The 23,026-nt window shown below is 55.9% G+C and overlaps 1 protein-coding gene across 7 annotated transcripts in view; it reads right to left on the reverse strand.

Annotated features, from left to right (window-relative positions):
* MAP4 (microtubule associated protein 4) overlaps nucleotides 1-23,026 on the reverse strand; it is a 144,931-nt gene that overhangs the window by 51,585 nt on the left and 70,320 nt on the right. For 6 of the 7 annotated variants that reach the window (XM_065831685.2, XM_065831687.2, XM_065831684.2 and 3 more), the window contains exons 5-11: nucleotides 9,829-9,957; nucleotides 6,957-7,067; nucleotides 6,125-6,250; nucleotides 5,595-5,669; nucleotides 4,494-4,607; nucleotides 1,390-2,337; nucleotides 425-565 (exon numbers count right to left, since the gene is read on the reverse strand). In XM_065831685.2, the coding sequence (XP_065687757.1) occupies nucleotides 425-565; nucleotides 1,390-2,337; nucleotides 4,494-4,607; nucleotides 5,595-5,669; nucleotides 6,125-6,250; nucleotides 6,957-7,067; nucleotides 9,829-9,957 (1,644 nt within the window). The remainder of the gene's footprint in view (nucleotides 1-424; nucleotides 566-1,389; nucleotides 2,338-4,493; nucleotides 4,608-5,594; nucleotides 5,670-6,124; nucleotides 6,251-6,956; nucleotides 7,068-9,828; nucleotides 9,958-23,026) is intronic. The other variant, XM_065831683.2, reaches the window with a different exon arrangement.

The following is a 23,026-nucleotide window of genomic DNA, read 5'->3' on the forward strand; positions in this document are numbered from 1 at the left end:
TTTCCTCTTTATAATCAGCCCAATTCAGACTGTACTGGCTCAACACTGGAATTCAAACCCCCCATTTACTCCATTATCAATCTGGAATCTGTATGTAACACTAAGCACCTCAGATTCACATATACCTCCCAATATATTCACACAGACACTACAGAATTCCTAGCTGCAGACAATTATAACAAGTGTTAATTTGTAAGACATAATCACATTGGAGAACAGACCTACAGGTAATTTTATTTCCATTTTAAATAGAAATAAAACTCCCGATAGATGTTGGTTGTGCTTCTACGGATGAGGAAGAAAAAGACGAGTGACACGACGGTGATTTCCACCGTTAACACACAATCCATCCACACCCGTCCCCGTGTCCCCGCACTGACAGCCTCTGGGATTTGGCCGGCGGCGCTGGGTTCGCGTTGCTCACCTGGCTGGGGGAGGTGGTTCCTCTGCGCAGGCACAGGCTCCTCCTGGCACCCGGCACGGGGTTTGGTGTCCTCGGCGTTCGCCAGAACACCAGCACGAGCTTTGGGGACGTTCGGCTCTTCTCCCACATTCACAGTTGCTTCTGCAAACGGAACACAAAGAATAACAGTTCATATTTTACAGCAGATGAAGCCCGAGCGTTCTGCTACGGCATTTCCTCCCGTATTGTCTGGTACTCTGCCATTCACCCACCTCTCCCTCACTACATTCTAGAGGGTTTTGTGTTAAAACGTCTCTCTTTTGAAACTTATTCTTATCATTAGAGAGTAAGAGAGGACAGAAAACAGCCCAGTCCAAGTCCTCCTGCAGTCACTCCACACACGCTGCGTCTGCCCCGCGCTTTGTGATATTTCACCAGCAATTGTCCCTCTGAAAGGACAGTGTCCTGCGAGATCTCACCGCCAACAGCCATGCCAAGGCAACGTCACAACATTATCACCAGTCTGTTGAGGAACCGCTCTCAAGAGAAGAACCTTTGTTTGCAAACAGTGTCCTACGGGACCTGTGGAGATTTTGGTAGAAGCTGAGGATGGTGGCTGTACAAAAGTAAGTCCTAGCAGGGATGGACTCCAAGGCCCCTGTGGTGTCCTACAAACACGCAGCACTGCTAAGAACAACAAGCCAAAAAAACATTAAGATATTCTAGTTTTCTATCTCCTAAGTGAACAATCCTTGTGAGGCGCTTTGCCCATGTGCTGACAGCAGAACTGAGCTCTGCCCAACGCGTTTTGTGCAAGGTGCATCACGACCCTACCCACCACAAAAATCCGCTTGGAACCGGACAGTCGTGCTCCAACCGCGCTCCCGTGCGGCCGGGGGTGCCGCTGGTGCCGCGCCAGCTCCCGCGGCCTCTCGCCCTCTGCACACCCCGGTGGAAGCCTCGGGAGGCTCCCGGGCCAGACCCACCTGCCGGAGCTGTGTCCAGGGCTGCTTTGTCCTGCTCCACCGCACGCTCTTCGGACGCCGCAGCCTTGGTGTCAGCCGCAGGGACACACGTGGTGTCTGGAAAGATAAACCCAGCGTCCGTGGTGGGAGGAGGCTTGGATGCTGCAGGAGCAAACGCAGAATCCATGGCGTGGTGATGGTTCATTTCTGGTGCGGGAGCAAACGCAGAATCCATGGTGTGGTGGTGGTTGATTTCTGGTGCGGGGGCAAACGCAGAATCCATGTCGTGGTGGTTGGTGATTTCTGCTCCAGGAGCAAACTCCGCGTCTGCTGCTGGGGCAATCTTGGGATCCACAGCGTGGTGAGATTTGGTATCTGCTGCTGGGGCAAACCCCAAATCCACAGTGTGCTGAGATTCCACATCTGGTGCTGGGGCAAATCCCAAATCCACACCGTGGTCAGATTTAGTATCTGCTGCTGGGGCAAATCCCAAATCCACACCGTGCTGAGATTCCATCTCTGGTGCTGGTGCAAATCCGAAATCCACAGCGTGGTGAGACTCTGCATCTGCTGCTGGGGCAAATCCCAAATCCACGGCATGGTGAGATTCCACATCTTCTACTGGGGCAAATCCCAAATCCGCAGCGTGGTCGCATTCCGCATCTCCTGCTGGGGCAAATCCCAAATCCGCATCTCCTGCAGGGGGGAGCTCCGGACGCGCAGCAGCAGGGGAGGCAGCAGCGGGTGCCGGGGGGGAGCCGCTCTCTGCCCCGGGGACAGGGGCAGCGCTGGGAGCTCCGGCTTCTGGAGCAGGAGCAAACCCCGCAGCGGTGGCCTGCAGAGCGTCGGCATCTGCCGGGGGCGCAAATCCAGCGTCCAGAGCCTGAGGAGCGCTGGGGTCTCCTGCTGCAACGGGCTCGGCGTTTTCTGCAGACACCACAGCCGAGGCAGGAACACACGCCACGTCTGCTACAGAAACCAACAAAAATACAGAGCGTCAATACCTGACGGGGGTTTACGGCTAGAGAAGGTTTCGCTGCCTGTCTTTCAGCATCACCCGCTCCCTTGCACCACTGCACCCCAGTCGTACTGGTCTTCATGACACCGCCCAGTGCACCCCAGTGCTCTTCCCATCACAGCCTTGTCTTGTGTTGTATCCTTGACTGTGGTGTTAGACACGGAATCACAGAATCCCAGAGTGTGAGGGGTTGAAGCGCCCTGGAAAGCTCACCCAGTGCAATCCCACCGGAGCAGGAACACCCAGCTGAGGTTCCACAGGAAGGGGTCCAGGCGGGTTTGAATGTCTGCAGAGAAGGAGACTCCACAACCTCCCTGGGCAGCCTGGGCCAGGCTCTGCCACCCTCACCCCCAACAAGTTGCTTCTCCTCTTGCAGTGGAACCTCCTGTGTTCCAGTTTGCACCCATTGCCCCTTGTCCTGTCACTGGGTGTCACCCAGAAGAGCCTGGCTCCATCCTCCTGACACTGCCCCTTTCCATATTGATCCCCAGGAATGAGTCCCCCCTCAGTCTCCTCTTCTCCAGCTCCAGAGCCCCAGCTCCCTCAGCCTTTCCTCACACGGGAGATGCTCCACTCCCTTCAGCATCTTGGTGGCTGCGCTGGACTCTCTCCAGCAGTTCCCTGTCCTTCTGGAGCTGAGGGGCCACAACTGGACACAATATTCCAGGTGTGGTCTCCCCAGGGCAGAGCAGAGGGGCAGGAGAACCTCTCTTGACCTAACACCCAACATCCACCACCCAAAAATGCCTTGTTTTCACTCAAAACCTCCCTGCTGCTCCGTAGCCAGAGCTGCCTGATCCCCTGGAGCAAACCCATCCCAGCAGAACACACACTTTGGTGTCACCTTGAGCAGCCCAGCTGGGTATTGCACCAGCAGAAAAGTCCTGAGCCACCCCAGCGTTCACTGAACTCCTGTTGGTGCAGTGATGGAGCGGCAGCGTCTCCACTCCGACGCCGCCGTCCGCTGAGTCACTCTGTGCCCTTCAGTCTTTCATGCCCCGCTTGGCCTCGCTCATTTTTTACATAATATCCCCTAAACACTGAGCTGCGAGTTTCAGAACAGCATTTGTCAGTTCGCGGTACAATCAAACTCCGCGGTTAAGTCAGCGTTTTCACAAAATCCCCCCCAAGGAGGGAATTTTGAGGCCGTTTGGTTGATGTTCCAGCTGTCCAGAGGCCAGTTTTAACAAATCACCCAAAGCCCGAAGCACGATGTTCCTGCTCTGCATCCCTTCATTCCAACAGTGCTGCGCGGTGACCTGAACATCCCAGACATTTGCTGAGTAGATGTTAAAAAAATATACATAAAATTTCTACTGACTGTCAGAGTCGCATCTAAAAATACCCTCCCTAAACACTGGAAAAGATATTAGATCTTAAATTAGATACTTAGAACTGAGAAAGGAAAGAAACGAGAAAAATGGCCAAAGTCCCTTTTCAAATAGCACTTCAGGGCCCATTGAGCTAAAGCCAGCGTTGCGGTGAACCACAGCACCAAGTCCATTACGCACCAGCTCTCATTCGGTTTTGCCTCTTTTTTTTTCCCTCTGAAGCGATATCCTGATCTTCTCCAAAATAAAATGTATAGATTGTGATTTTACGGCTGAATAGGACAGTACAGAAATAGATACTGAAAGCAGTGTGGATGCTCCCTGGTGAATCGTGGAAAGCATGGGAATAAAGCCTAAAGAAATGGGACAACGGCGGGTGCAAAATGCACCACGAGTCTGATGCTGTATACAAACACCTTAATAAACCTGTTTCAAAGAAGAGCCTTTAAAATAGACAGTTTCAAAGGTATTTCTATACAGCATCAGACCTATGGTACAGCTGTGGTTTTGACACACATCAACATTTTTCTGGAGCTTAAATTGTGGGAGAGTAAAGAAGCGTTAAATCAGTTTTACTGGGCTGGGAGACAGGAGCTGGAGTCGAGCGCAGCGGCTGCTGCTCCCCCACAGCAGCGGGTGTCACAAAGCCCCGCTCACAGGGGACTCCACACCGCACGGCGTCTCCTCCCGAAGCAGCGACCCCTCGTCTCTCCATCATCACCGCTGCTCAGGCCGGGCCTAAACCCAGCACCCGCCCTTAGGCCGGGCTGATTTACCTGGTCCATGAGCAGCTCCAGCCTCTCCCAGGGACGCTGGGACTGCAGCAGGAATGAAAGGAGGAGCCATCGCTGACAGGCGGCCCGACGAGTTCGGCTTTATCGCTTCTGTCACTGCAGGGGAACAAAAAGCCAGGCTTAATGAAGCAGCTCAAGATCTTAGGAACAGGGCTCCCTTTGGGAGCTGCCGGTTGCAGCCGCCCTGAGGAGCGAGCCCCCCTCAGCATCCCGGCTGGATCGGACCCAAACAGAATCACTTTTTATCGCCCATTTTCACAAAATCAGTTTCTGCAGCCCCTAAGCAAACACTTGGAGCTTGAGAGAAGCAGCTGCTGGGACAGGTTTAGACACATTCAGCTAAACATCCCGGTTGTACCCTGAGCCCTGGGCAGAGCCACCAGCTCCAGGAACACTCTGGACCTTGGACCAGTGCTAAACCACTCACTCCCCAGCTTCTTCCCCAAAATCAGCAATAAAGATCCCAGAATGGATCAAATATCTTCATACACAGGCAACCGCAGCGGAACTGTGTCTCAATGGAGCTTCAAAGATTGAAGAGCAGCAAAGCTCCAGTTTTAGAGCTTCTTTTCAGCAGTAACCTTTCTCACCCTATTTATTGTTTTAGCCTCAGGTAACGCTTGAACACGCATCCCTAACTGGAAATTAAGGAACCTGCGCTGTAATGGAGACGCCCAGAATGGAAACGCGCTCTGGAATCCACAGAGCTTGCTGCTGGGTGGAGTGTTTTGCACACATCTGTATGTGTAACAACGCCCCAACAGCCCCCTGCTACAAAACACACCCCAAATGACACGCCACTAATATCTACTGGGCTCGGAACTCAATATATTCCATTTGTTACCCTAAATTAGAAGCAAACAGCCTATAAAATGCAGGGTTCCCCACCCACAGCACTAACGGGGAAAACGTGTAAATAACATTGCTCTGAAACACACATTTCTATCGTGAATTGATGGAAGAACCAGAAACTGTTTCTCTTGGTCAGGTCCCACTTCATGCTTGGCCTGAGGCTCCTGAGGAGGCGGGTGAGCAGCTCCAGTGCCGCTCCGCACAGACCCTGAACAGGCAACATGGATTTACCTGGTGGCTCCACAAAGAAAGGGGCGCCGGGTCCCTTCATGTCGTGCTGAGCTCCCATCCAGTGTTCTTCAGGCACTGTGGAAAGAGGACACGTTTAGTCCCACCGCTGACTTTGCTTTTTCAGTTGAAGGTATCGACTGTGCTGGTTTCTGGGCTCATTCCCAGGTAACTTCTCAGCTCCCTTTAGGATCGGTCCCAGAACATCGTGTTCTTCTGGGATTATTGCAAGCGAAGGCATCGAAGAACGCTCTTCACCCAGCTCTTCTGGGTGACCCTGCTGGAGCAGAGCCTTGGCCAACGTGGCCCTCCTTCCAACCCCAGCCCTTCTGTGAGCTCCTCACATCTCCACGACACCCACACCGCACCAACAACTGTCACGGTCAACAGGAATCTTCCTCATCTTGACTCATTTTACGCTTCGACTTCCCCACCAAGATTCTTCAGGAGCAGTAAACTGCGATTTCCCACCCGCCGGCCCTTCAAACCAAGGCAGCGAGACGGACCAGCAGAGCAAAGCATCCGCTCCTCACCTGCTTTGTCCTGCAGAAATCCTGCAGTGGAGTCCAGGCCAATGAAGGCCGATGGGTCCAGAGCCTCCGCAGAATACAGGGGCCCAAATAAAGGTTGCTCAGGTACCATCATAGATCCATGCGGTGCTAATGAAACAAAAGGTCATTTGTCAATCACCACGCTAGCCCTAATGACTCCCCTCCAAAATATAAAGTGTGTACAACACCTGGAAAATAAGCTATTCCGCTCTCCTCACAAGCGGTTTGTAAGCAACTCTCCATTAGCTCATCTTTACAAACTGCACTGGAAATCACGTATGCATATAGAATCTTAACGAGGTATAGGACAGTAAGCACAGGGAAATGATTTCCCTTCTGCTTCCGCTCCCCTCAATTATTGTAAATAACCACCCAAACTCCAGCCTATTGTTAATAACCACCCAAACTCCAGTTTATTGTTAATAACCACCCAAATTCCCATCTATTGTAAATAACCACCCAAACTCCAGTCTGTTGTTAATAACCACCCAAACTCCAGTCTGTTGTTAACAACCACCCAAACTCCAGTCGTCCAAACACCGAGACCACTTTGTGGACAAAGTCCACGCGTATTTGGTGTGTGGCCATGAAGAGCCACCAGCAACTCCTGCTTCAACTCAGCTTGTCTGGGTGTCCCATCTCTGCCTAAATATCCTTCAGAAATACCCTCCTGAAGTAGCTATTGGAACAGTTTTGGGTACAAAACAAGGATTATATAGTCTGGGAACTCAGCAGTTTAATAATTTTCAGTATGTAAAAGTCAGAGGAAACACCAAACGCCAACGGCCGGGGCCAAACGCCGGGAGGAACTCACCGTAGATGTCTCTGGAAGCACCGACGTGGTCCGTGAACATGGGCACATTCTTCATGTCAGCGGGAAAGGACAAATCGGGCAGCGTGTCCCCTCGGTGCATGCCGAAGGGGTCTGCAGGGGACAAGAACAGGGCGGTGTCACCACACGGGGAAGCCAGGACTAACAGTGCGGTTATTGGACAAAACCCAGATGGCGATGGTCCCGACCCCACACTTGCAGCGTTATTGACCAGCGCAAACACCTTCGCAATCTGAATTTATGCCCAGCAGTAAACACGGTTGCTCAGATGGCTTCCTAGGGAAAAGCGACTGGAGTCGAGGTGACAATTGGTGCATGGGGAACCTGTCCCCTCCCCGCAGGGAGGAAGCATCAGCGCCTGACCCAGGGACATGGGCACTGGTGACCGAGGCAGAACAACGGCCGAGGCCCGGGTCAGCGGGCAGGCCGGGAGAGCCGGGGTCAGCCGCACCGCCTCCCCACAGCAGCACCCCAGCATAAACCTGTACCAACCACCCCCTTCCAGCGCCCAGGCAGCCGGACAGCCTGGTTCGCCACCAGCGATCCCCTCCGGCACAGCCCCTGGTGCACCCGTTGGATCTTTAATCCGCGTTTGCAAGTCCTCTGGTGCCGGCTTTGGTCGCTCCAACGTGAATCAGCTTTGTTCGGCTTTCTGTCCGTGGTTTAAGCGGATATATCAACATCACCTGTAACAGGTGCGGCTTTAGCAGCTGAGGATTCAGTTAAACGCAATTCCTTCTCCCCAAGTTTTATTTTTTGTGTGCACGCATCTCCTTTCCCTGCCGTGCCCAGCATGGTCGCTCAAACCGGAGGGGACATGGGTTTATGGGACAGATCACCGGACCGGAACGCGGTGAGTCGGAGCAGCGAGGTGACCCCATGGACAGAATGACACGGAGAAACGACGATGAGTTACTCACCGTGCCGTAACACCACCAAGGCCGGGACACGGCAAAGGGAAGAACGGGATGCCCCTCTCAAACGAACCATCCCCTGGTGCACAGAGCCCGGTGCGTTTTTGATCCCCCACAGCTCTGGCTGCCCCGTGCCAGCTGCACGTGGCCTTTCCCTCCACACAAACGACGGGAAGTGAGCTGCATGAACTCCTCCAGAAACCTATCGGACTATTCGAGACGCCAAGACACTGTCTTGCTTCACAGTAAACCGCTTTATAAACCGAGAGAGATGTTGCTGCTCGTCCCCCTTAGTCCAGCAGCTGCAAGACATGGCGGAAATGTGGGACCCGGATTAAACTCTGCCTAAAGTCGCCCTTTCCAGAGGGGCAAAAGGGGGAGAAAAGCGCAGGGCAGGAGTGAGGGCTGAACTCCTGTTTCCCGTCTCAAAGATCCTCCCCCAGCCCCAGAGAGCCTTGTACCCAGTGGAGCTCCAGCACTGCTGGGACCGCGGGGCGATGGTCAGGACACCATCGGCTCTTGCACTAAACGAGCCCTGAAACACAACTCTCTGCTTGCTCCGAGTTTGCAGCCCGTTTCGAATATTATGAAGCCACACAAATATTAAATATCTGAGAGTTTTGTTTCTAGATCGACAAAGCATTTCGGAAAGTTTCCTCTCAGCTCATTTCCACAGACGCTCACACCCCTCACGGCTCCGATTTGCCAACGATTGTGGGTTAATAAAGCACATTACTAGAGATCATTTACATAAGAACTCTTCACGTATAGATATATACCTGCAGTTACAGGAGGAAATCAGGGTACACGTGCAAGTAAGGACCTTGTAGCGCTTTCCAAGCTTGCAAGCAACATGATAATGAGTGAGTTGTGTTCAGTCTATATTACAATATTATAGCATCTCCTGTCTATGCAGCACCAGGACGAGCAGAACGGAGGGATCATTTCATATTGAAGCATACATGGTACCCTCGGAGTGCCCAGGTGCTCTAAGGAGATGAAGTCTAAGGAAATGCGGTTTCATGCAATAGATAACCCACAAATTCACACTATTTGGGCCAAAAGAACAGTGGGTGATGGGCTAGGAAAGCAAATTGCTCCTGATCAACACGTCTGTCATCTGGCTATTGCGCATAACTACATCAGCATCTAACAAGGCAGAGGGAGGGGAAACGGGAGTGGAAACTACTGGTGCTTTTGTTCCACGAATCGTTTCTTACCCTGCTAACAATATGTAATTTCTTCACAGCTTCTCTTAGTAAATATGAGGTTGAGATAGCATGAAAATAACTTAGTAGGCAGGTCTAGAGTGCTAAAAAGCACATCAAAAGAAGTGTCACCCTGTTTCAGGCGCTGTCTGTCCCACGTTCCCTGCCTGTTCCCATCTGGGCAGCTCACCCGCTGCTCACACCTCCTGAGCGAGGAAGTCGTTTCACATCAAGCTCCTCCCGAAGGAGAGGAAGCCGGGTGAGTGGTGGTGGGTGAAGGGGAATCGTCCTGCGGGTGCGAGTTACACAAGGCTCATGTAATTTTCACGAGCGCCAGCAGCTGCACAGGCTGCGTCTGGAGCGGCCCGACCGCACTGCGGCCACGGCTACGTGACACTGCGGAGCCGGGACCGTCGTCTCCCAGCTGTCACCAGCTCGCTGGGGTTTGCTCTGGAACCCACAGCACTGTGCGAGTCAACCACAAAGCTGCCGTTGCCATGGGAGGGCAACCTGCCCCCCGCACGGGCAAATCCATTTCCGAGCAGCCAGACCGAGCTCCGGGGCAGGTCGGGCTGATGTGTGAGCGTCAGGACGCTACACATTTTAGGAAAACAGAACACATCCTAAAGAACTGAGGCGTGAGTAAGAGAGAACAAAACCAGCCTGAGGGGCAGAGCTGGGACTGCGCCGTGTCCCACCAGCGGTAGAATGGGGGTGTGGAGGGTGACGCACCCATGGGCACCGGCTGGAACGCGGGCTGGGCCTCCAGGCACAGGTCTCTGTCGTCCATCGGCCACGACTCGTTGCGGTCCAGAAACTCCTTGTAGGACAGCTTCTCATCCATGATCGCTCCCGGGAACACTGCAAGGGAGGAGAAAACGACACAGTCAGAAGTGAGACATTACACTCTTTAAAATTAATTATGGCGTGATATGACACAAGAGATGCCACGAGCTGTTAGCAAATATTCGTTCTTCACTGCTTTGATCCAAATCTTCAATATAAGAAGCAGAGTAATGGGAATTTCTGCATGTCGATACACGGGTAAGATGGAGAATGGACCCGCAGGAGGGGGTGCTGCCCTGTTCTCAAACGCTGGGCAACTCCTGCAGCTCCTCACTCCCCTTCAGGGGGGTTTTCATTAATGTACGAGCTGGAACAACCCTGAGACCTCAACGAGGGGCTGAGCAAAGATCTGCAGCCTGTCCGCATAGAAACGCCCAACACAACCTGCTCATGGGCCACGGTGGGAGGAGAAAGCAAAGCCCCTTCCCCTCCCGCCCGGGTTTGGGCTCTCACGCACCAAACCTGCCCATTTTCACCAAGATGTTCGTGCCAGCAGACACGCGGTGCCCGGAGGACGGGTTTGCTCTGTTTTACTGGGAAAACCAACTCCAAATCATCTAAGTCAATAACTGTTCCCTGAATAGCAGAAAGGCCCTTATTTGTGTCCCTGATGTTCCCCACCCAAGCCTCATCTTCCCTGCTTTACAACAGAAACATTATCAGAACATATGGACACAGCAAAGCCTGATGGCTTTGATGGTGGGATCCACCCCCTGGGTGCTGCAGGATCCAGGGAGGTGGGATCCAGCCCCGAGTGCTGCAGGATCCAGTGAGGTGGGATCCAGCCCCTGGGTGCTGCAGGATCCAGTGAGGTGGGATCCACCCCCTGGGTGCTGCAGGATCCAATGAGGTGGGATCCAGCCCTGGGTGCTGCAGGATCCAATGAGATGGGATCCAGCCCCGAGTGCTGCAGGATCCAATGAGGTGGGATCCAGCCCTGGGTGCTGCAGGATCCAATGAGGTGGGATCCAGTCCCGAGTGCTGCAGGATCCAATGAGGTGGGATCCAGCCCCGGGTGCTGCAGGATCCAGTGAGGTGGGATCCACCCCCTGGGTGCTGCAGGATCCAATGAGGTGGGATCCAGCCCTGGGTGCTGCAGGATCCAGGGAGGTGGGATCCAGCCCCTGGGTGCTGCAGGATCCAATGAGGTGGGATCCAGTCCCGAGTGCTGCAGGATCCAGTGAGGTGGGATCCAGTCCTGGGTGCTGCAGGATCCAGTGAGGTGGGATCCAACCCTGGGTGCTGCAGGATCCAATGAGGTGGGATCCAGCCCCCGGGTGCTGCAGGATCCAATGAGGTGGGATCCAGCCTCAAGTGCTGCAGGATCCAGTGAGGTGGGATCCAGCCCCGGGTGCTGCAGGATCCAGTGAGGTGGGATCCAGCCCCGGGTGCTGCAGGATCCAATGAGGTGGGATCCAGCCCCGAGTGCTGCAGGATCCAATGAGATGGGATCCAGCCCTGGGTGCTGCAGGATCCAATGAGGTGGGATCCAGCCCCGAGTGCTGCAGGATCCAGTGAGGTGGGATCCAGCCCCCGGGTGCTGCAGGATCCAATGAGGTGGGATCCAGCCTCAAGTGCTGCAGGATCCAATGAGGTGGGATCCAGCCTCAAGTGCTGCAGGATCCAATGAGGTGGGATCCAGCCCTGGGTGCTGCAGGATCCAATGAGGTGGGATCCAGCCCCTGGGTGCTGCAGGATCCAATGAGGTGGGATCCAGCCCCGGGTGCTGCAGGATCCAATGAGATGGGATCCAGCCTCAAGTGCTGCAGGATCCAATGAGGTGGGATCCAGCCCCAGGTGCTGCAGGATCCAGTGAGGTGGGATCCATTCCCCCAGACCGGGGCAGCTTTGGGAAGGGACCGCACAGGCATCCCCACCAACCACCATTTCTAACGTTTCAGCTTCAAACCACCCGAGCGGAGCAGCAGAAGCAGCAGCGAGCGGTGCCGGCCGGGATGAGGAAAAGCACCAAGGTGGAAATGGATCCTCCCTGTGAATGAGCGATGTGCGGTGTGCACCGCGTGCCAGGGGTAACCAGGGGCGAGCCCACACTCGTGAGGTTTCACTCACACTCCAAAGCACCACCCGAAGCAGCGTGAGCTCCACGGCTCCGTGGCGGCTTTGCCACGGGAGCTCTCGCGCCACCTCAGCTTCCAAAGACACTGCCAGGTCTTGCAGTTGGGCAAAAGAAACCAAAATATAAGCCCTAAATTCTCCAAGGTGACCAATGCAGCGGGAAAGCTCAAAACAAGCACCCAGACTTGGAGCACCCACATCAGACTTTCAAACTGATTTCCAGTTTCTTCTGGAAAGAAGCACGAAACACTTACACAAATCCCTCTCCCGTCCCCCACTGCAACCTTCCGCACTCCCCTGCCAACACAGCTCTCTCTGCTTTTAATACCTGTACCTTCCCTTAGGCTGAGGGCAGCGTTTGCAAGCTCAGGAAATCCAGCGTGTGTCCGAAGACACCCCGGGAGCCAGCCCTGAATTCAGTGCAGCACTGCAGTGACAACAGCAACCAGCACGAACACACAGACCAGAACGGGACAGCTCATCTAACACCACAATGCTCATCTAAGAGCAACAAGCGCGGCCTCGTCCAGGGGCTGAGGCACCAACCAGTTGTAAACAGCTGGTTTGCAGCACGGTAGGACACTGCAAAAATTCTTATTCTAATTTAAAAGCGATTGGGAAAGAGTAAGATGAGAGAGAGCTTTTGGTTTGGTTTGGTTTTTCACGAGAGCAGGAGGCGATCCGATGAAGCTGGGAACGGGGAAGACTCAGCTCAGCACACAAATGGTTCTGCTCGGCACTAAACTGCTGCTGGGTGCCACCCGGCATCCCCGGGGTCAGAACTCTGCAAGGTCAGGGCCACACGACACGCTGCTGTTCCTATTTTAAGTCATTCCCTGCAACACACTTGAGCAGGGACTTCACCGATAATCCCAGGAAAGGCAGAAGAACTAAGGAGCTTTAACTCCCTCGCAGGTGTCACTGGTGCAGGAGATGGGACGGGACCGGGAGAGTGTTCCTGTGCCCAGAACCACAGAAATGATTCATAGAAATACGGAATGGTTTGGGGTAAGGGACCTTCCCAGCCCCCCAGTGCCCCCCCTGCCATGACAGGGACATCTTCACCAGCTCAGGTTGCTCAGAGCCCGTCCAGCCTGGCCTGGGATGTCTCCAGGGATGGTTCATCCACCACCTCTCTGGGTACCTGGGCCAGGCTCTCACCACCCTCAGGGCAACAATTCCTTCCTCATGTCCGGCCTGAATCTCCCTCCTTTAGTTTAAACCATCACCCTTGTCCTATCACAACAGTCGCTGCTCAAAACTCTGTCCCATCTTTCTTCTTGGTCCCTTTTAAGCACAGAAAGGCCGCACTAAGGTCTCCTGGAGCTTCTCTTCTCCAGCTGAACCCCCCAGCTCTCTCACCTGTCCCCAGCAGAGCTGTTCCAGCCTCGGGTCATTCCTGGGGCTCCTCTGGCCCCTCTCAGCAGCTCCATGTGTGTCCTGTCTGGGGACCCAGCGCTGGACCAGCACTGCAGGGGGGGCTCACAGAGCGGGGCAGAGGGGCAGGATCCCCCAAACCTGCTGGTGACACAGCCCAGGACTCGGGTGATTTCTGGGCTGCCAGCGCATGGTCGGGTCAGAGAATCACAGAATGTCCTGAGCTGGAAGGACTCGCATGGATCATTGAATCCAACTCCTGTCCCTTTACAGGGCACCCCAGTGCTGAGCTCCTCATCAAACTACACCCCCAGTCCTTCTCCCCAGGGCCACGCTCAGCCCCTTCTCCCTGGGGGGACATTGGATCTGGGGAACAATTTCTTCCCCAAAGGGCTGTGGGGCATTGGAACAGGCTGCCCAGGGCAGTGCTGGAGTCACCATCCCTGGAGGGCTGGACAGACGGACATGAGGTTCTCAGGACATGGGGCAGGGATGCGGTGGGTTATGGTTGGACTCCATGATCCTGAGGGTCTCTCCCAGCCAAAATGATTCAATGATTCTATGATCCTGTGACATTTCCAGGTCCCACACCAACCTGAACAGGGACGTCCCGGGTGGGATCCGCTTCCCGGGGGATGAGGAACGTCACACCGGACGTGCCGAGCCGCGGACACAGGCAGCAGAAAGGAACCGGAGCTCCAAAGGGGAACAAGACGGACTATTCCCAACACTCCTGGGACCCACGTTGAGCCTGGGTGCCCCACAAGAAACCACTGAGTAAGGAAGAGGCTGGAAACACGCTTTTCCCACCAAAATCCAGAATACAGAGAGCGCTGTGTACCAGCCGCGGGCTGGGCAGCGACACCAGCGAGATGGGAGGCGATGGGACGCTCCAGCAAAGTCACGAGTACGAACGGGTTCCTATTCCCATTCTGATCCAATTAAACACAAGTCAAACGCATTTTTCCTTACCCTTAACTCCACGCAGAGAACCAGGTTTAACTCCTTAACTCCACACGAAGTACGGGGTTAAACTCCACACAGGACAGGGTTTAACTCTGCATGAAGGACGGGGTTTAACTCCGCACGAAGGATGGGGTTTAACTCCACATGAAGGACGAAGGATGGGGTTTAACTCCTTAACTCCACAGAAAGGATGGGGTTTAACGCCACACAGAGGACAGGTTTTAACTTGGCGCAAAGGACGGGGTTTAACTCCTTAACTCTACACAAAGGACAGGGTTTAACTCCGCGCAGGACGGGGTTTAACTCCATGTGAAGGACGGGGTTTAACTCTGCGCAGGACGGGGTTTAACTCCATGTGAAGGACAGGGTTTAACTTCATGCAAAGGACGGGGTTTAACTCTGCGCAGGATGAGGTTTAACTCTGCACAAAGGAAGGACAAGGTTTAACTCTGCACAAAGGATGGGGTTTAACTCCACACAGAGGACGGGGTTTCACTCTGAAGGATGGGGTTTAACTGTGAAGGATGGGGGTTTACTATTTACAATTATCTGTGGTGCGGAGTAGCAAGGGATTTACCTACATTCTGTTGCACGTTCTTCCGGGCAGGAGCCTGTCATTCATTCATCTATAAAACTCCACTAAAATCAAACCCCACAAGGCTGGAAGAGTCCTTGTTGGCAAGAGCCCTGGGAGCAGTTCCAGTTCCATACGGATTTCCCAAAGACGACTCTGATTTCTGGGCTGGACCCAACCAGCAGACACCGGTCAGACTCCACGTTTGAACCCGACCTGCTGGCACCAGAGCACCAAGAACACATCATTGCTGTTATCCAGCGACCTCGCAGGGGAAGACGTCAAATTGGGGTGACCCCAGGTAAAGCAGCAGTAAAACTGCGCTGTTTTTAGGCAGACAGGTTGGACTGAGGACTCTGAATAAAGAGGAGGGGAAACCTGCAACCACAGGTGGGGAAAGGAGGGAGCGGGGCAGCGGCCAAGAGCTGTGTAAAGAGAAATATTCACTGTGACGGCAGCTGAACCCCAAGCCCGTATCAGGAACCGACTGCACTGGGACTTGCAGACCCCCAGCTGTACCAAAAGCAAGGTGGTTCAGCAGTGGTTGTGACTTCCTCTGCCAAACCGGTGGAAACACCAACCAAAGACTCGCATGGTTTTCGTAGAACGTTTTCATGACAATCGCTCATTAAAAACCAAACCCACCGCTGCTTTCCAGCAGCAAACGAGCGGTATGGAGGACGGGGGAGCGGAGAGGCCGGGACTGCAGGTTGAGCCCAGTCCTAAAGCATGGTCTGCACGGGGTAACAGGCACAAAGCAAGGAGAAATGAGCAGCCAGGCCCTCACAGGAATCCGTTCTGGATGTGTCTATCAGGATGTATCAGCAGCAGACGATGTACGCAACACAAAATGTAAATTTGACAGATCCCGCAAACCTGGAAGGTAATTTTAGCAAGTATTAAAGCCCGGTGACAGCTGAAAATCCGGTTACGACTGTTGGTAGTATAAACCCACGTAGGATTACAGCTTACAGAGTCTTGCTTCAAGAAAAAACCCACCATTGCCAATGTACTCACAAAGCAAGCTGGCTTCCGAAAGCAAGAATAAGGTTCCCATTCAAGAGGTGCGTTGTGAGCTGAGCCCAGGGCAGGAGCGGGAGCCGCAGCGCAGGGCGCTCAGTGGCGCTGCAGCCGGCCTCGGGAGCCCTGGTTCACCTGCTCGGCTCAACGGCCACTCCAGCCGATTCCAACGCTGATCCGCTCGAGCCACAGCGTCGGGCAAGCAAAGCCCGGCGTGGGCAAGCGGCGGGGCTGGGCAAAGCCAGCGCTGCTGTGCGGGGATTACCCGGCAGAGCCGCTCGCCGCAGGGGACGCTAAGCTGGAGCTCACCGCCGGAGCACAGGAGCCACACAACCTGCGGCCCCGAGATGGCCGCGGCCCAGCAAACACAACCAGAGAAGCTAAAGAGCTTCACCGACAGCCACTTGGCTGCCCAGGTCGCTGTTTTCAATGGACGCCGAGTTTCTCTTGCTGGAGTCGCCACCTCGGCCCTCTATCTTTATTTCACCCTTCCCCACGCCATGCCCGGCCGTGGATTCTCCGCAGTCCCACGGGAAACACGAGCCCACGGCACCTGAGCCCAGTACCACACGCTGCTCCCTCCAAACAGCACTGCGGGAATATCGTTAGAAAGCAGGGGTTTGGTAAAACGCATATTTTTATGTTCTATGTGAGGATTTGAGCTGGTTTGGTAGCACTGGGTCCTGCTATGGGCAGCTACTACGAGTAACTTCTGATTCATACGGATCCACGAGACGTTATTCCGCACGTCCCCCCTGTGTCTGATGCCCACACGCGGGGATCACCCTGAGCACTGTTACACAGGACGACGTGTGGAACATCAGCTAAAAGCCAAGACGTTCTGGGTTCTCCTCCTCCCCCGGCTCGGTAACAACATGGAAAAGCAGGTAAACCAGCCTACCAAATGAACTTCATCCCTTTGTACCCCAGGGGATGAGAGCTCAAGATTTAAAGGGGTTTTTTTGCATTGAATAAATATGCAAAGCACAAAGCCGGCAGCCTTGATGGGGAGAAATTGACCCAGACCAGAGCTAAACGGGTGATCTCCTGCCCACCGCCTCGCCACTTGGCGAAGGCAAATGCAGGCGACTCTGTTCTCTGTATTTCATCCTTTCTAAATAAAGCCCCGAGGGCAACGAGCGCTGGCCAGGCTGCCCAGAGAGGCTGCGGAGGCTCCACCCTCGGGGATGGCTCAAAACCTCGGCCTTTGCGGGCGCTCCAGACGCCGATCTGGGAGCAGAAGGTTCCTGTCCTTGCAGGAGATCAAGGCTCAACCAGCAGGAGCTGCTGCTGCAACCAAATCTGGCTCAGATTACCCTCAATACTTTAATTTGCTGCAATGAGAAGCCAGGGATTGCCAGCCTGCGAAGGCTGTGGGTTTCAAGGAACACAGGTCTGGGAGTCCCCTGCTCCAAGGCAATGACAGAGTCTCGTGGACAGGGACCCGGGTGTCCCCGAAACCCCCAGGGATGTGGGTGAGGAAGATGAGAAAACATCACCTGAGAGACACGCTCGAGCCCCAGATGTGCAACACACACGTCTGGAACACGAGCGGGATTTACAGGTGAGGCCACGAGCGGCTGGTCCCGTGTGAGCCCTGAGCTGGGACACCTGACCTGTGCAGCTGGGGACCAGGGACAAGCTCCAGTGATGGGCCAGGGCCTGGGACACGGCACCGGAGCCCCAAGGTGACACTGTCAGCACAGGAAAACAGCTCACGCACAGGGTTCTGCCATTCAGCAAGCGGGGTCTGGGCTGCCAAAGCATGGAGGCATGGGATCATCCGCTGGAGGAGACCATGGAGTCCGACCATAACCCACCCCAGCACCGCCCCATGTCCTGAGAACCTCCTGTCCGTCTGTCCAGCCCTCCAGGGATGGTGACTCCAGCACTGCCCTGGGCAGCCTGTTCCAATGCCCCACAGCCCTTTGGGGAAGAAATTGTTCCCAGATCCAACCTCAACCTCCCCTGGTGCAACTTGAGGCCGTTTCCTCTGGTCCCCACACCCAGGAAACCCCCAATCCAGAGAGTGATTTTTTAAAGAAATAGCTGAGGTATTAAAAAAAAAAATAACCCAAACAGTAAAATTATTAAAGAAAATATCCCCTGCATGCCATCTGATGATGATTTGGTAACTCCTGTTGAGGAACTCTGCCTTCCCCTAAGCTTTATCCTTCCGCACCAAGACCAGGTCGCACCAAACCCAAACTATCCTGACAAATAAGCTGCGCATTCCTCGTCGCTCAGAGACAAAGTGCTGCTTTGAGACCTCAAGACAGAACACGATTTGTAGTGATGCCATGCCCACACCAGACAGACTAACCGGCTATTGTTCTCTTCATGCAAAACGCTCCACAGCTGGGGTGCCTGTTCCCGGTGCCTGAACAGCACCCGGCCCCGTGTCCCCGGCCAGGGGAGAACACAAAACAGACAGCAGCGCTCACAGTGCCCACTGAGCGAGTGCGATCTCCACGAGCAGCCTTTGAAAAGTCCAGCTTTGCAAACAGAAGCACGTGGTGCACGCACCGCCAGATGTGACGCGTCCAGCCAGCTGCTGCAAGAGCTGCTCCTCACCCACGAGGGCGCAAACCCGGCTGTCCCTTCAAACACTTGTCACGAGCAAATGACGCTGAAGACACGTCCCCGTCTGCTGCACCCCCGTACTGCACCCACCGAGTCGCCTTCCAACCTCCGTTAATGTCTAATAAATCAGAATGCCCCCTCATTTTGACTCGCGTGCTTCAGGAGCCGTAAATTCTGACGTCCATTAATCTGTGCAGTGTTTCAGTCTCTCAGCTCCTGGTTTCGTGAGCCCCCTCTGCAGAACTCCCGACGCAGCCACCATCGTGTCCCCATACCCTGTCCGTACCAATCATTCGCCGTCAGCAGCTCTTCAGCCCCGATCTTCACATCAGATTTAACTCACGAGATCCCCGGCTGCCAAGATGAGTTTAAATTCCCTGTCCTGCTCCCCCGCCGCTCACTCCTCCACCTGCCCCCACCAGCCAATCCTATCCCGTTCACCACCGTATCTCCCACCCTCACCCTCGCCAGCTCCTGCCAGTAAAAACACCCAACGGAGACAGCACCGGCTCACTGCAACCTTCTAATTAAAAACACCCCAACGATTTAGTTCCGATATCTCTAGATCATCAGCCAACACTCATCCCCAAGGCAGACACACGGAGGTGCTGGTGACGATGCCGCTTGGGGACTAAACGCGCTATAAGCACAGGGAGCTCTGACCACGTCAGTGGGATATTTATCGGTGCACGCCCAGCCGTGCGGTACCAGCAGCTCCCCCAGAACCCACGGCGATTGATCCCAAACACTTCGTTTCTTTTGACCTACATATTCTGGCACTTCGGCTCTTTCCCCGCCTGCTTCACACACAGAGGAACCATTCAGAAGCGACAACATAGATTGTCACTCTCGAAACGTATAAACACACATATCTATGTACACACAAACACTATATCTATATATATATCCTTTTTCCTGTTTGCCGAAGCCCATCTGTGGGTGCGCGTACACAGAAGTCCCCATCTGCTTGTTTTGCAGAACGAGACAGCGATAATGGAAATAAGCGCTTAAAATAGAAGATTTCCCTTCAGCGTGGCGGCCGTGTTTGCTCAATGCCGAGATCAGAGCCGTTTCCTCACACGCGGCGCAGTGACCCACTTTCCGCTCTCCAAATCCCGGGGCAGGAGCGGGAGCTCACACGAGGAATCGGCAGCAGCCAGGAAAACCCATCGGCCACGGCTGTAATGTAGATTTATGGCCATTAACTCCAGCTAGTGTCAAATTAATGACACGAGGGACATCAAAGCACAAAGCCATTTGCATAATATTAGAAGAATCTACAATTCTAGGACTATTTATTCAGGAAGCTTCTGCTTAGAGAATGAGGAAAATGACAGGCTGGCTCTGCTCTTTGGGAATCAGAATTTGTAAAGGCTCAGCCGGTTTTCTAGGAAGTCTGTAATTCCTCGCTAAGGAGTTTTTGGTGGTTTGCAGCGCTAGATAAATCTGCAAAACTAACCAATAAATCATTTTATTGCCAGGGATGAGGCGCTGGAGGCTGAACGCAGCGGTTCAGCCGAGGAACGGCCGCTGGTGTTTGCAGCCGCCGCGCAAAGCACAAAGCTCCATGGCTCGGATGTCTGGCGTGCCCTGAGCCGTCTCACCCAGATGGATGTGACAGGGCCGGGCGGGCGCTGCGCCCTGACGGTGAGCGGCTCGGACGGCTCGGGGCTGCCGCTCAGCTTAGGAAAAACACCACCAAGTTTGACCTTCAAACACAGCCGGGCGCAGGAGCCGCGGGAGCACACACGGGGCACCACGGGAGCACACACGGGGCACCGCGGGAGCACACACGGGGCACCACGGCAGCACACACGGGGCACCGCGGGAGCACACACGGGAGCACACACGGGGCACCATGAGAGCACACACGGGAGCACACACGGGGCACCACGGGAGCACACACTGGGCACCGCGGGAGCACACACGGGGCACCACGGGAGCACACACGGGGCACCACGGGAGCACACACGGGGCACCGCGGGAGCACACACGGGGCACCACGGGAGCACACACAGGGCACCACGGGAGCACACACGGGGCACCACGGCAGCACACACGGGGCACCACGGGAGCACACACGGGGCACCGCGGGAGCACACACGGGGCACCACGGGAGCACACACAGGGCACCACGGGAGCACACACGGGGCACCACGGCAGCACACACGGGGCACCACGGCAGCACACACGGGGCACCACGGCAGCACACACGGGGCACCGCGGGAGCACACACAGGGCACCGTGGGAGCACACACGGGGCACCACGGGAGCACACACGGGGCACCACGGCAGCACACACGGGGCACCACGGGAGCACACACTGGGCACCATGGCAGCACACACGGGGCACCGCGGAAGCACACACTGGGCACCGCGGGAGCACACACGGGGCACCACGGCAGCACACACGGGGCACCACGGGAGCACACACGGGGCACCGCGGGAGCACACACGGGGCACCACGGGAGCACACACGGGGCACCGCGGGAGCACACACGGGGCACCGCGGGAGCACACACGGGGCACCACGGGAGCACACACGGGGCACCACGGGAGCACACACGGGGCACCGCGGGAGCACACACGGGGCACCACGGGAGCACACACGGGGCACCAGAGGAGCACACACAGGGCACCACGGGAGCACACACGGGGCACCACGGCAGCACACACGGGGCACCGCGGCAGCACACACGGGGCACCGCGGGAGCACACACGGGGCACCACGGGAGCACACACGGGGCACCGCGGGAGCACACACGGGGCACCGCGGGAGCACACACGGGGCACCACGGCAGCACACACGGGGCACCGCGGGAGCACACACGGGGCACCGCGGGAGCACACACGGGGCACCACGGCAGCACACACGGGGCACCACGGGAGCACACACGGGGCACCGCGGGAGCACACACGGGGCACCACGGGAGCACACACGGGGCACCGCGGGAGCACACACGGGGCACCGCGGGAGCACACACGGGGCACCACGGGAGCACACACGGGGCACCACGGGAGCACACACGGGGCACCGCGGGAGCACACACGGGGCACCACGGGAGCACACACGGGGCACCAGAGGAGCACACACAGGGCACCACGGGAGCACACACGGGGCACCACGGCAGCACACACGGGGCACCGCGGCAGCACACACGGGGCACCGCGGGAGCACACACGGGGCACCACGGGAGCACACACGGGGCACCGCGGGAGCACACACGGGGCACCGCGGGAGCACACACGGGGCACCACGGCAGCACACACGGGGCACCGCGGGAGCACACACGGGGCACCGCGGGAGCACACACGGGGCACCACGGCAGCACACACGGGGCACCGCGGGAGCACACACGGGGCACCACGAGAGCACACACGGGGCACCACGGCAGCACACACGGGAGCACACACGGGGCACCACGGGAGCACACACGGGGCACCACGGGAGCACACACGCGGCACCACGGGGATGCGCGTTCAACGCTGCAAAACCGTGCTGGGGGGGATAAAGAGGAGGTGCTCCCGAGTGTGTCCGTGGGGCGGAAAACCCTCCGATCGCCCCAAATGTCTTTCTGGTGTTACGACTTGAAATGCAAAATCTGAATGAAGTATCAAGGTCAAAGATGCACGTTGAGACACCGTCCAACCCCGTTTAGTGCCAAAAGGTTTTCATGAGAAAGTCCTGGCAATGATGGTGCGGGTGGAACCCGGTGTGAACCCGGTGTGAACCCAGGGTGAACCCGGTGTGAACCCAGTGCGGGTGGAACCCGGTGTGGATGAAACCTGGTGTGGATGGAACCCAGTGCGGGTGGAACTCGGTGTGGATGGAACCCAGTGTGAACCCAGTGCGGGTGGAACCTGGTGTGGACAGAACCCAGTGCGGATGGAACCTGGTGTGGATGGAACCTGGTGTGAACCCAGTGCAGGTGGAACCTGATGTGGATGGAACCTGGTGCAGATGGAACCTGGTGTGAACCTGGTGCGGATGGAACCCAGTGTGAAGCCAGTGCGGGTGGAACCCAGTGTAGGTGGAACCTGGTGTGGATGGAACCCAGTGTGAACCCAGTGCGGGTAGATCCTGGTGTGGATGGAACTCAGTGTGAACCTAGTGCAGGTAGATCCCTGTGTGGATGGAACCCGGTGCAGCTGGAACCTGGTGTGGGTGGATCCCTCTGCGGATGGAACCTGGTGTGGATGGATCCCTCTGCGGATGGAACCTGGTGTGGGTGGATCCCTCTGCGGATGGAACCTGGTGTGGGTGGATCCCTCTGCGGATGGAACCTGGTGTGGATGGATCCCCATGTGGACGGAACTCGGTGCAGTTGGAACCCGGTGTGGATGGAACTCAGTGTGAACCCAGTGCGGGTAGATCCCGGTGCTGGTGGAACTTGGTGCAAACGGAACCAGGTGTGGATGGAACCCAGTGCGGATGGAACCCGGTGCGGTCCCTGCAGCTGCAGCAGCCGGTTTGGGAAGAGCTCGTTG

Source organism: Patagioenas fasciata, chromosome 2 (assembly GCF_037038585.1).
Source record: "Patagioenas fasciata isolate bPatFas1 chromosome 2, bPatFas1.hap1, whole genome shotgun sequence".
Classification (NCBI taxonomy): Eukaryota; Metazoa; Chordata; class Aves; order Columbiformes; family Columbidae; genus Patagioenas; species Patagioenas fasciata.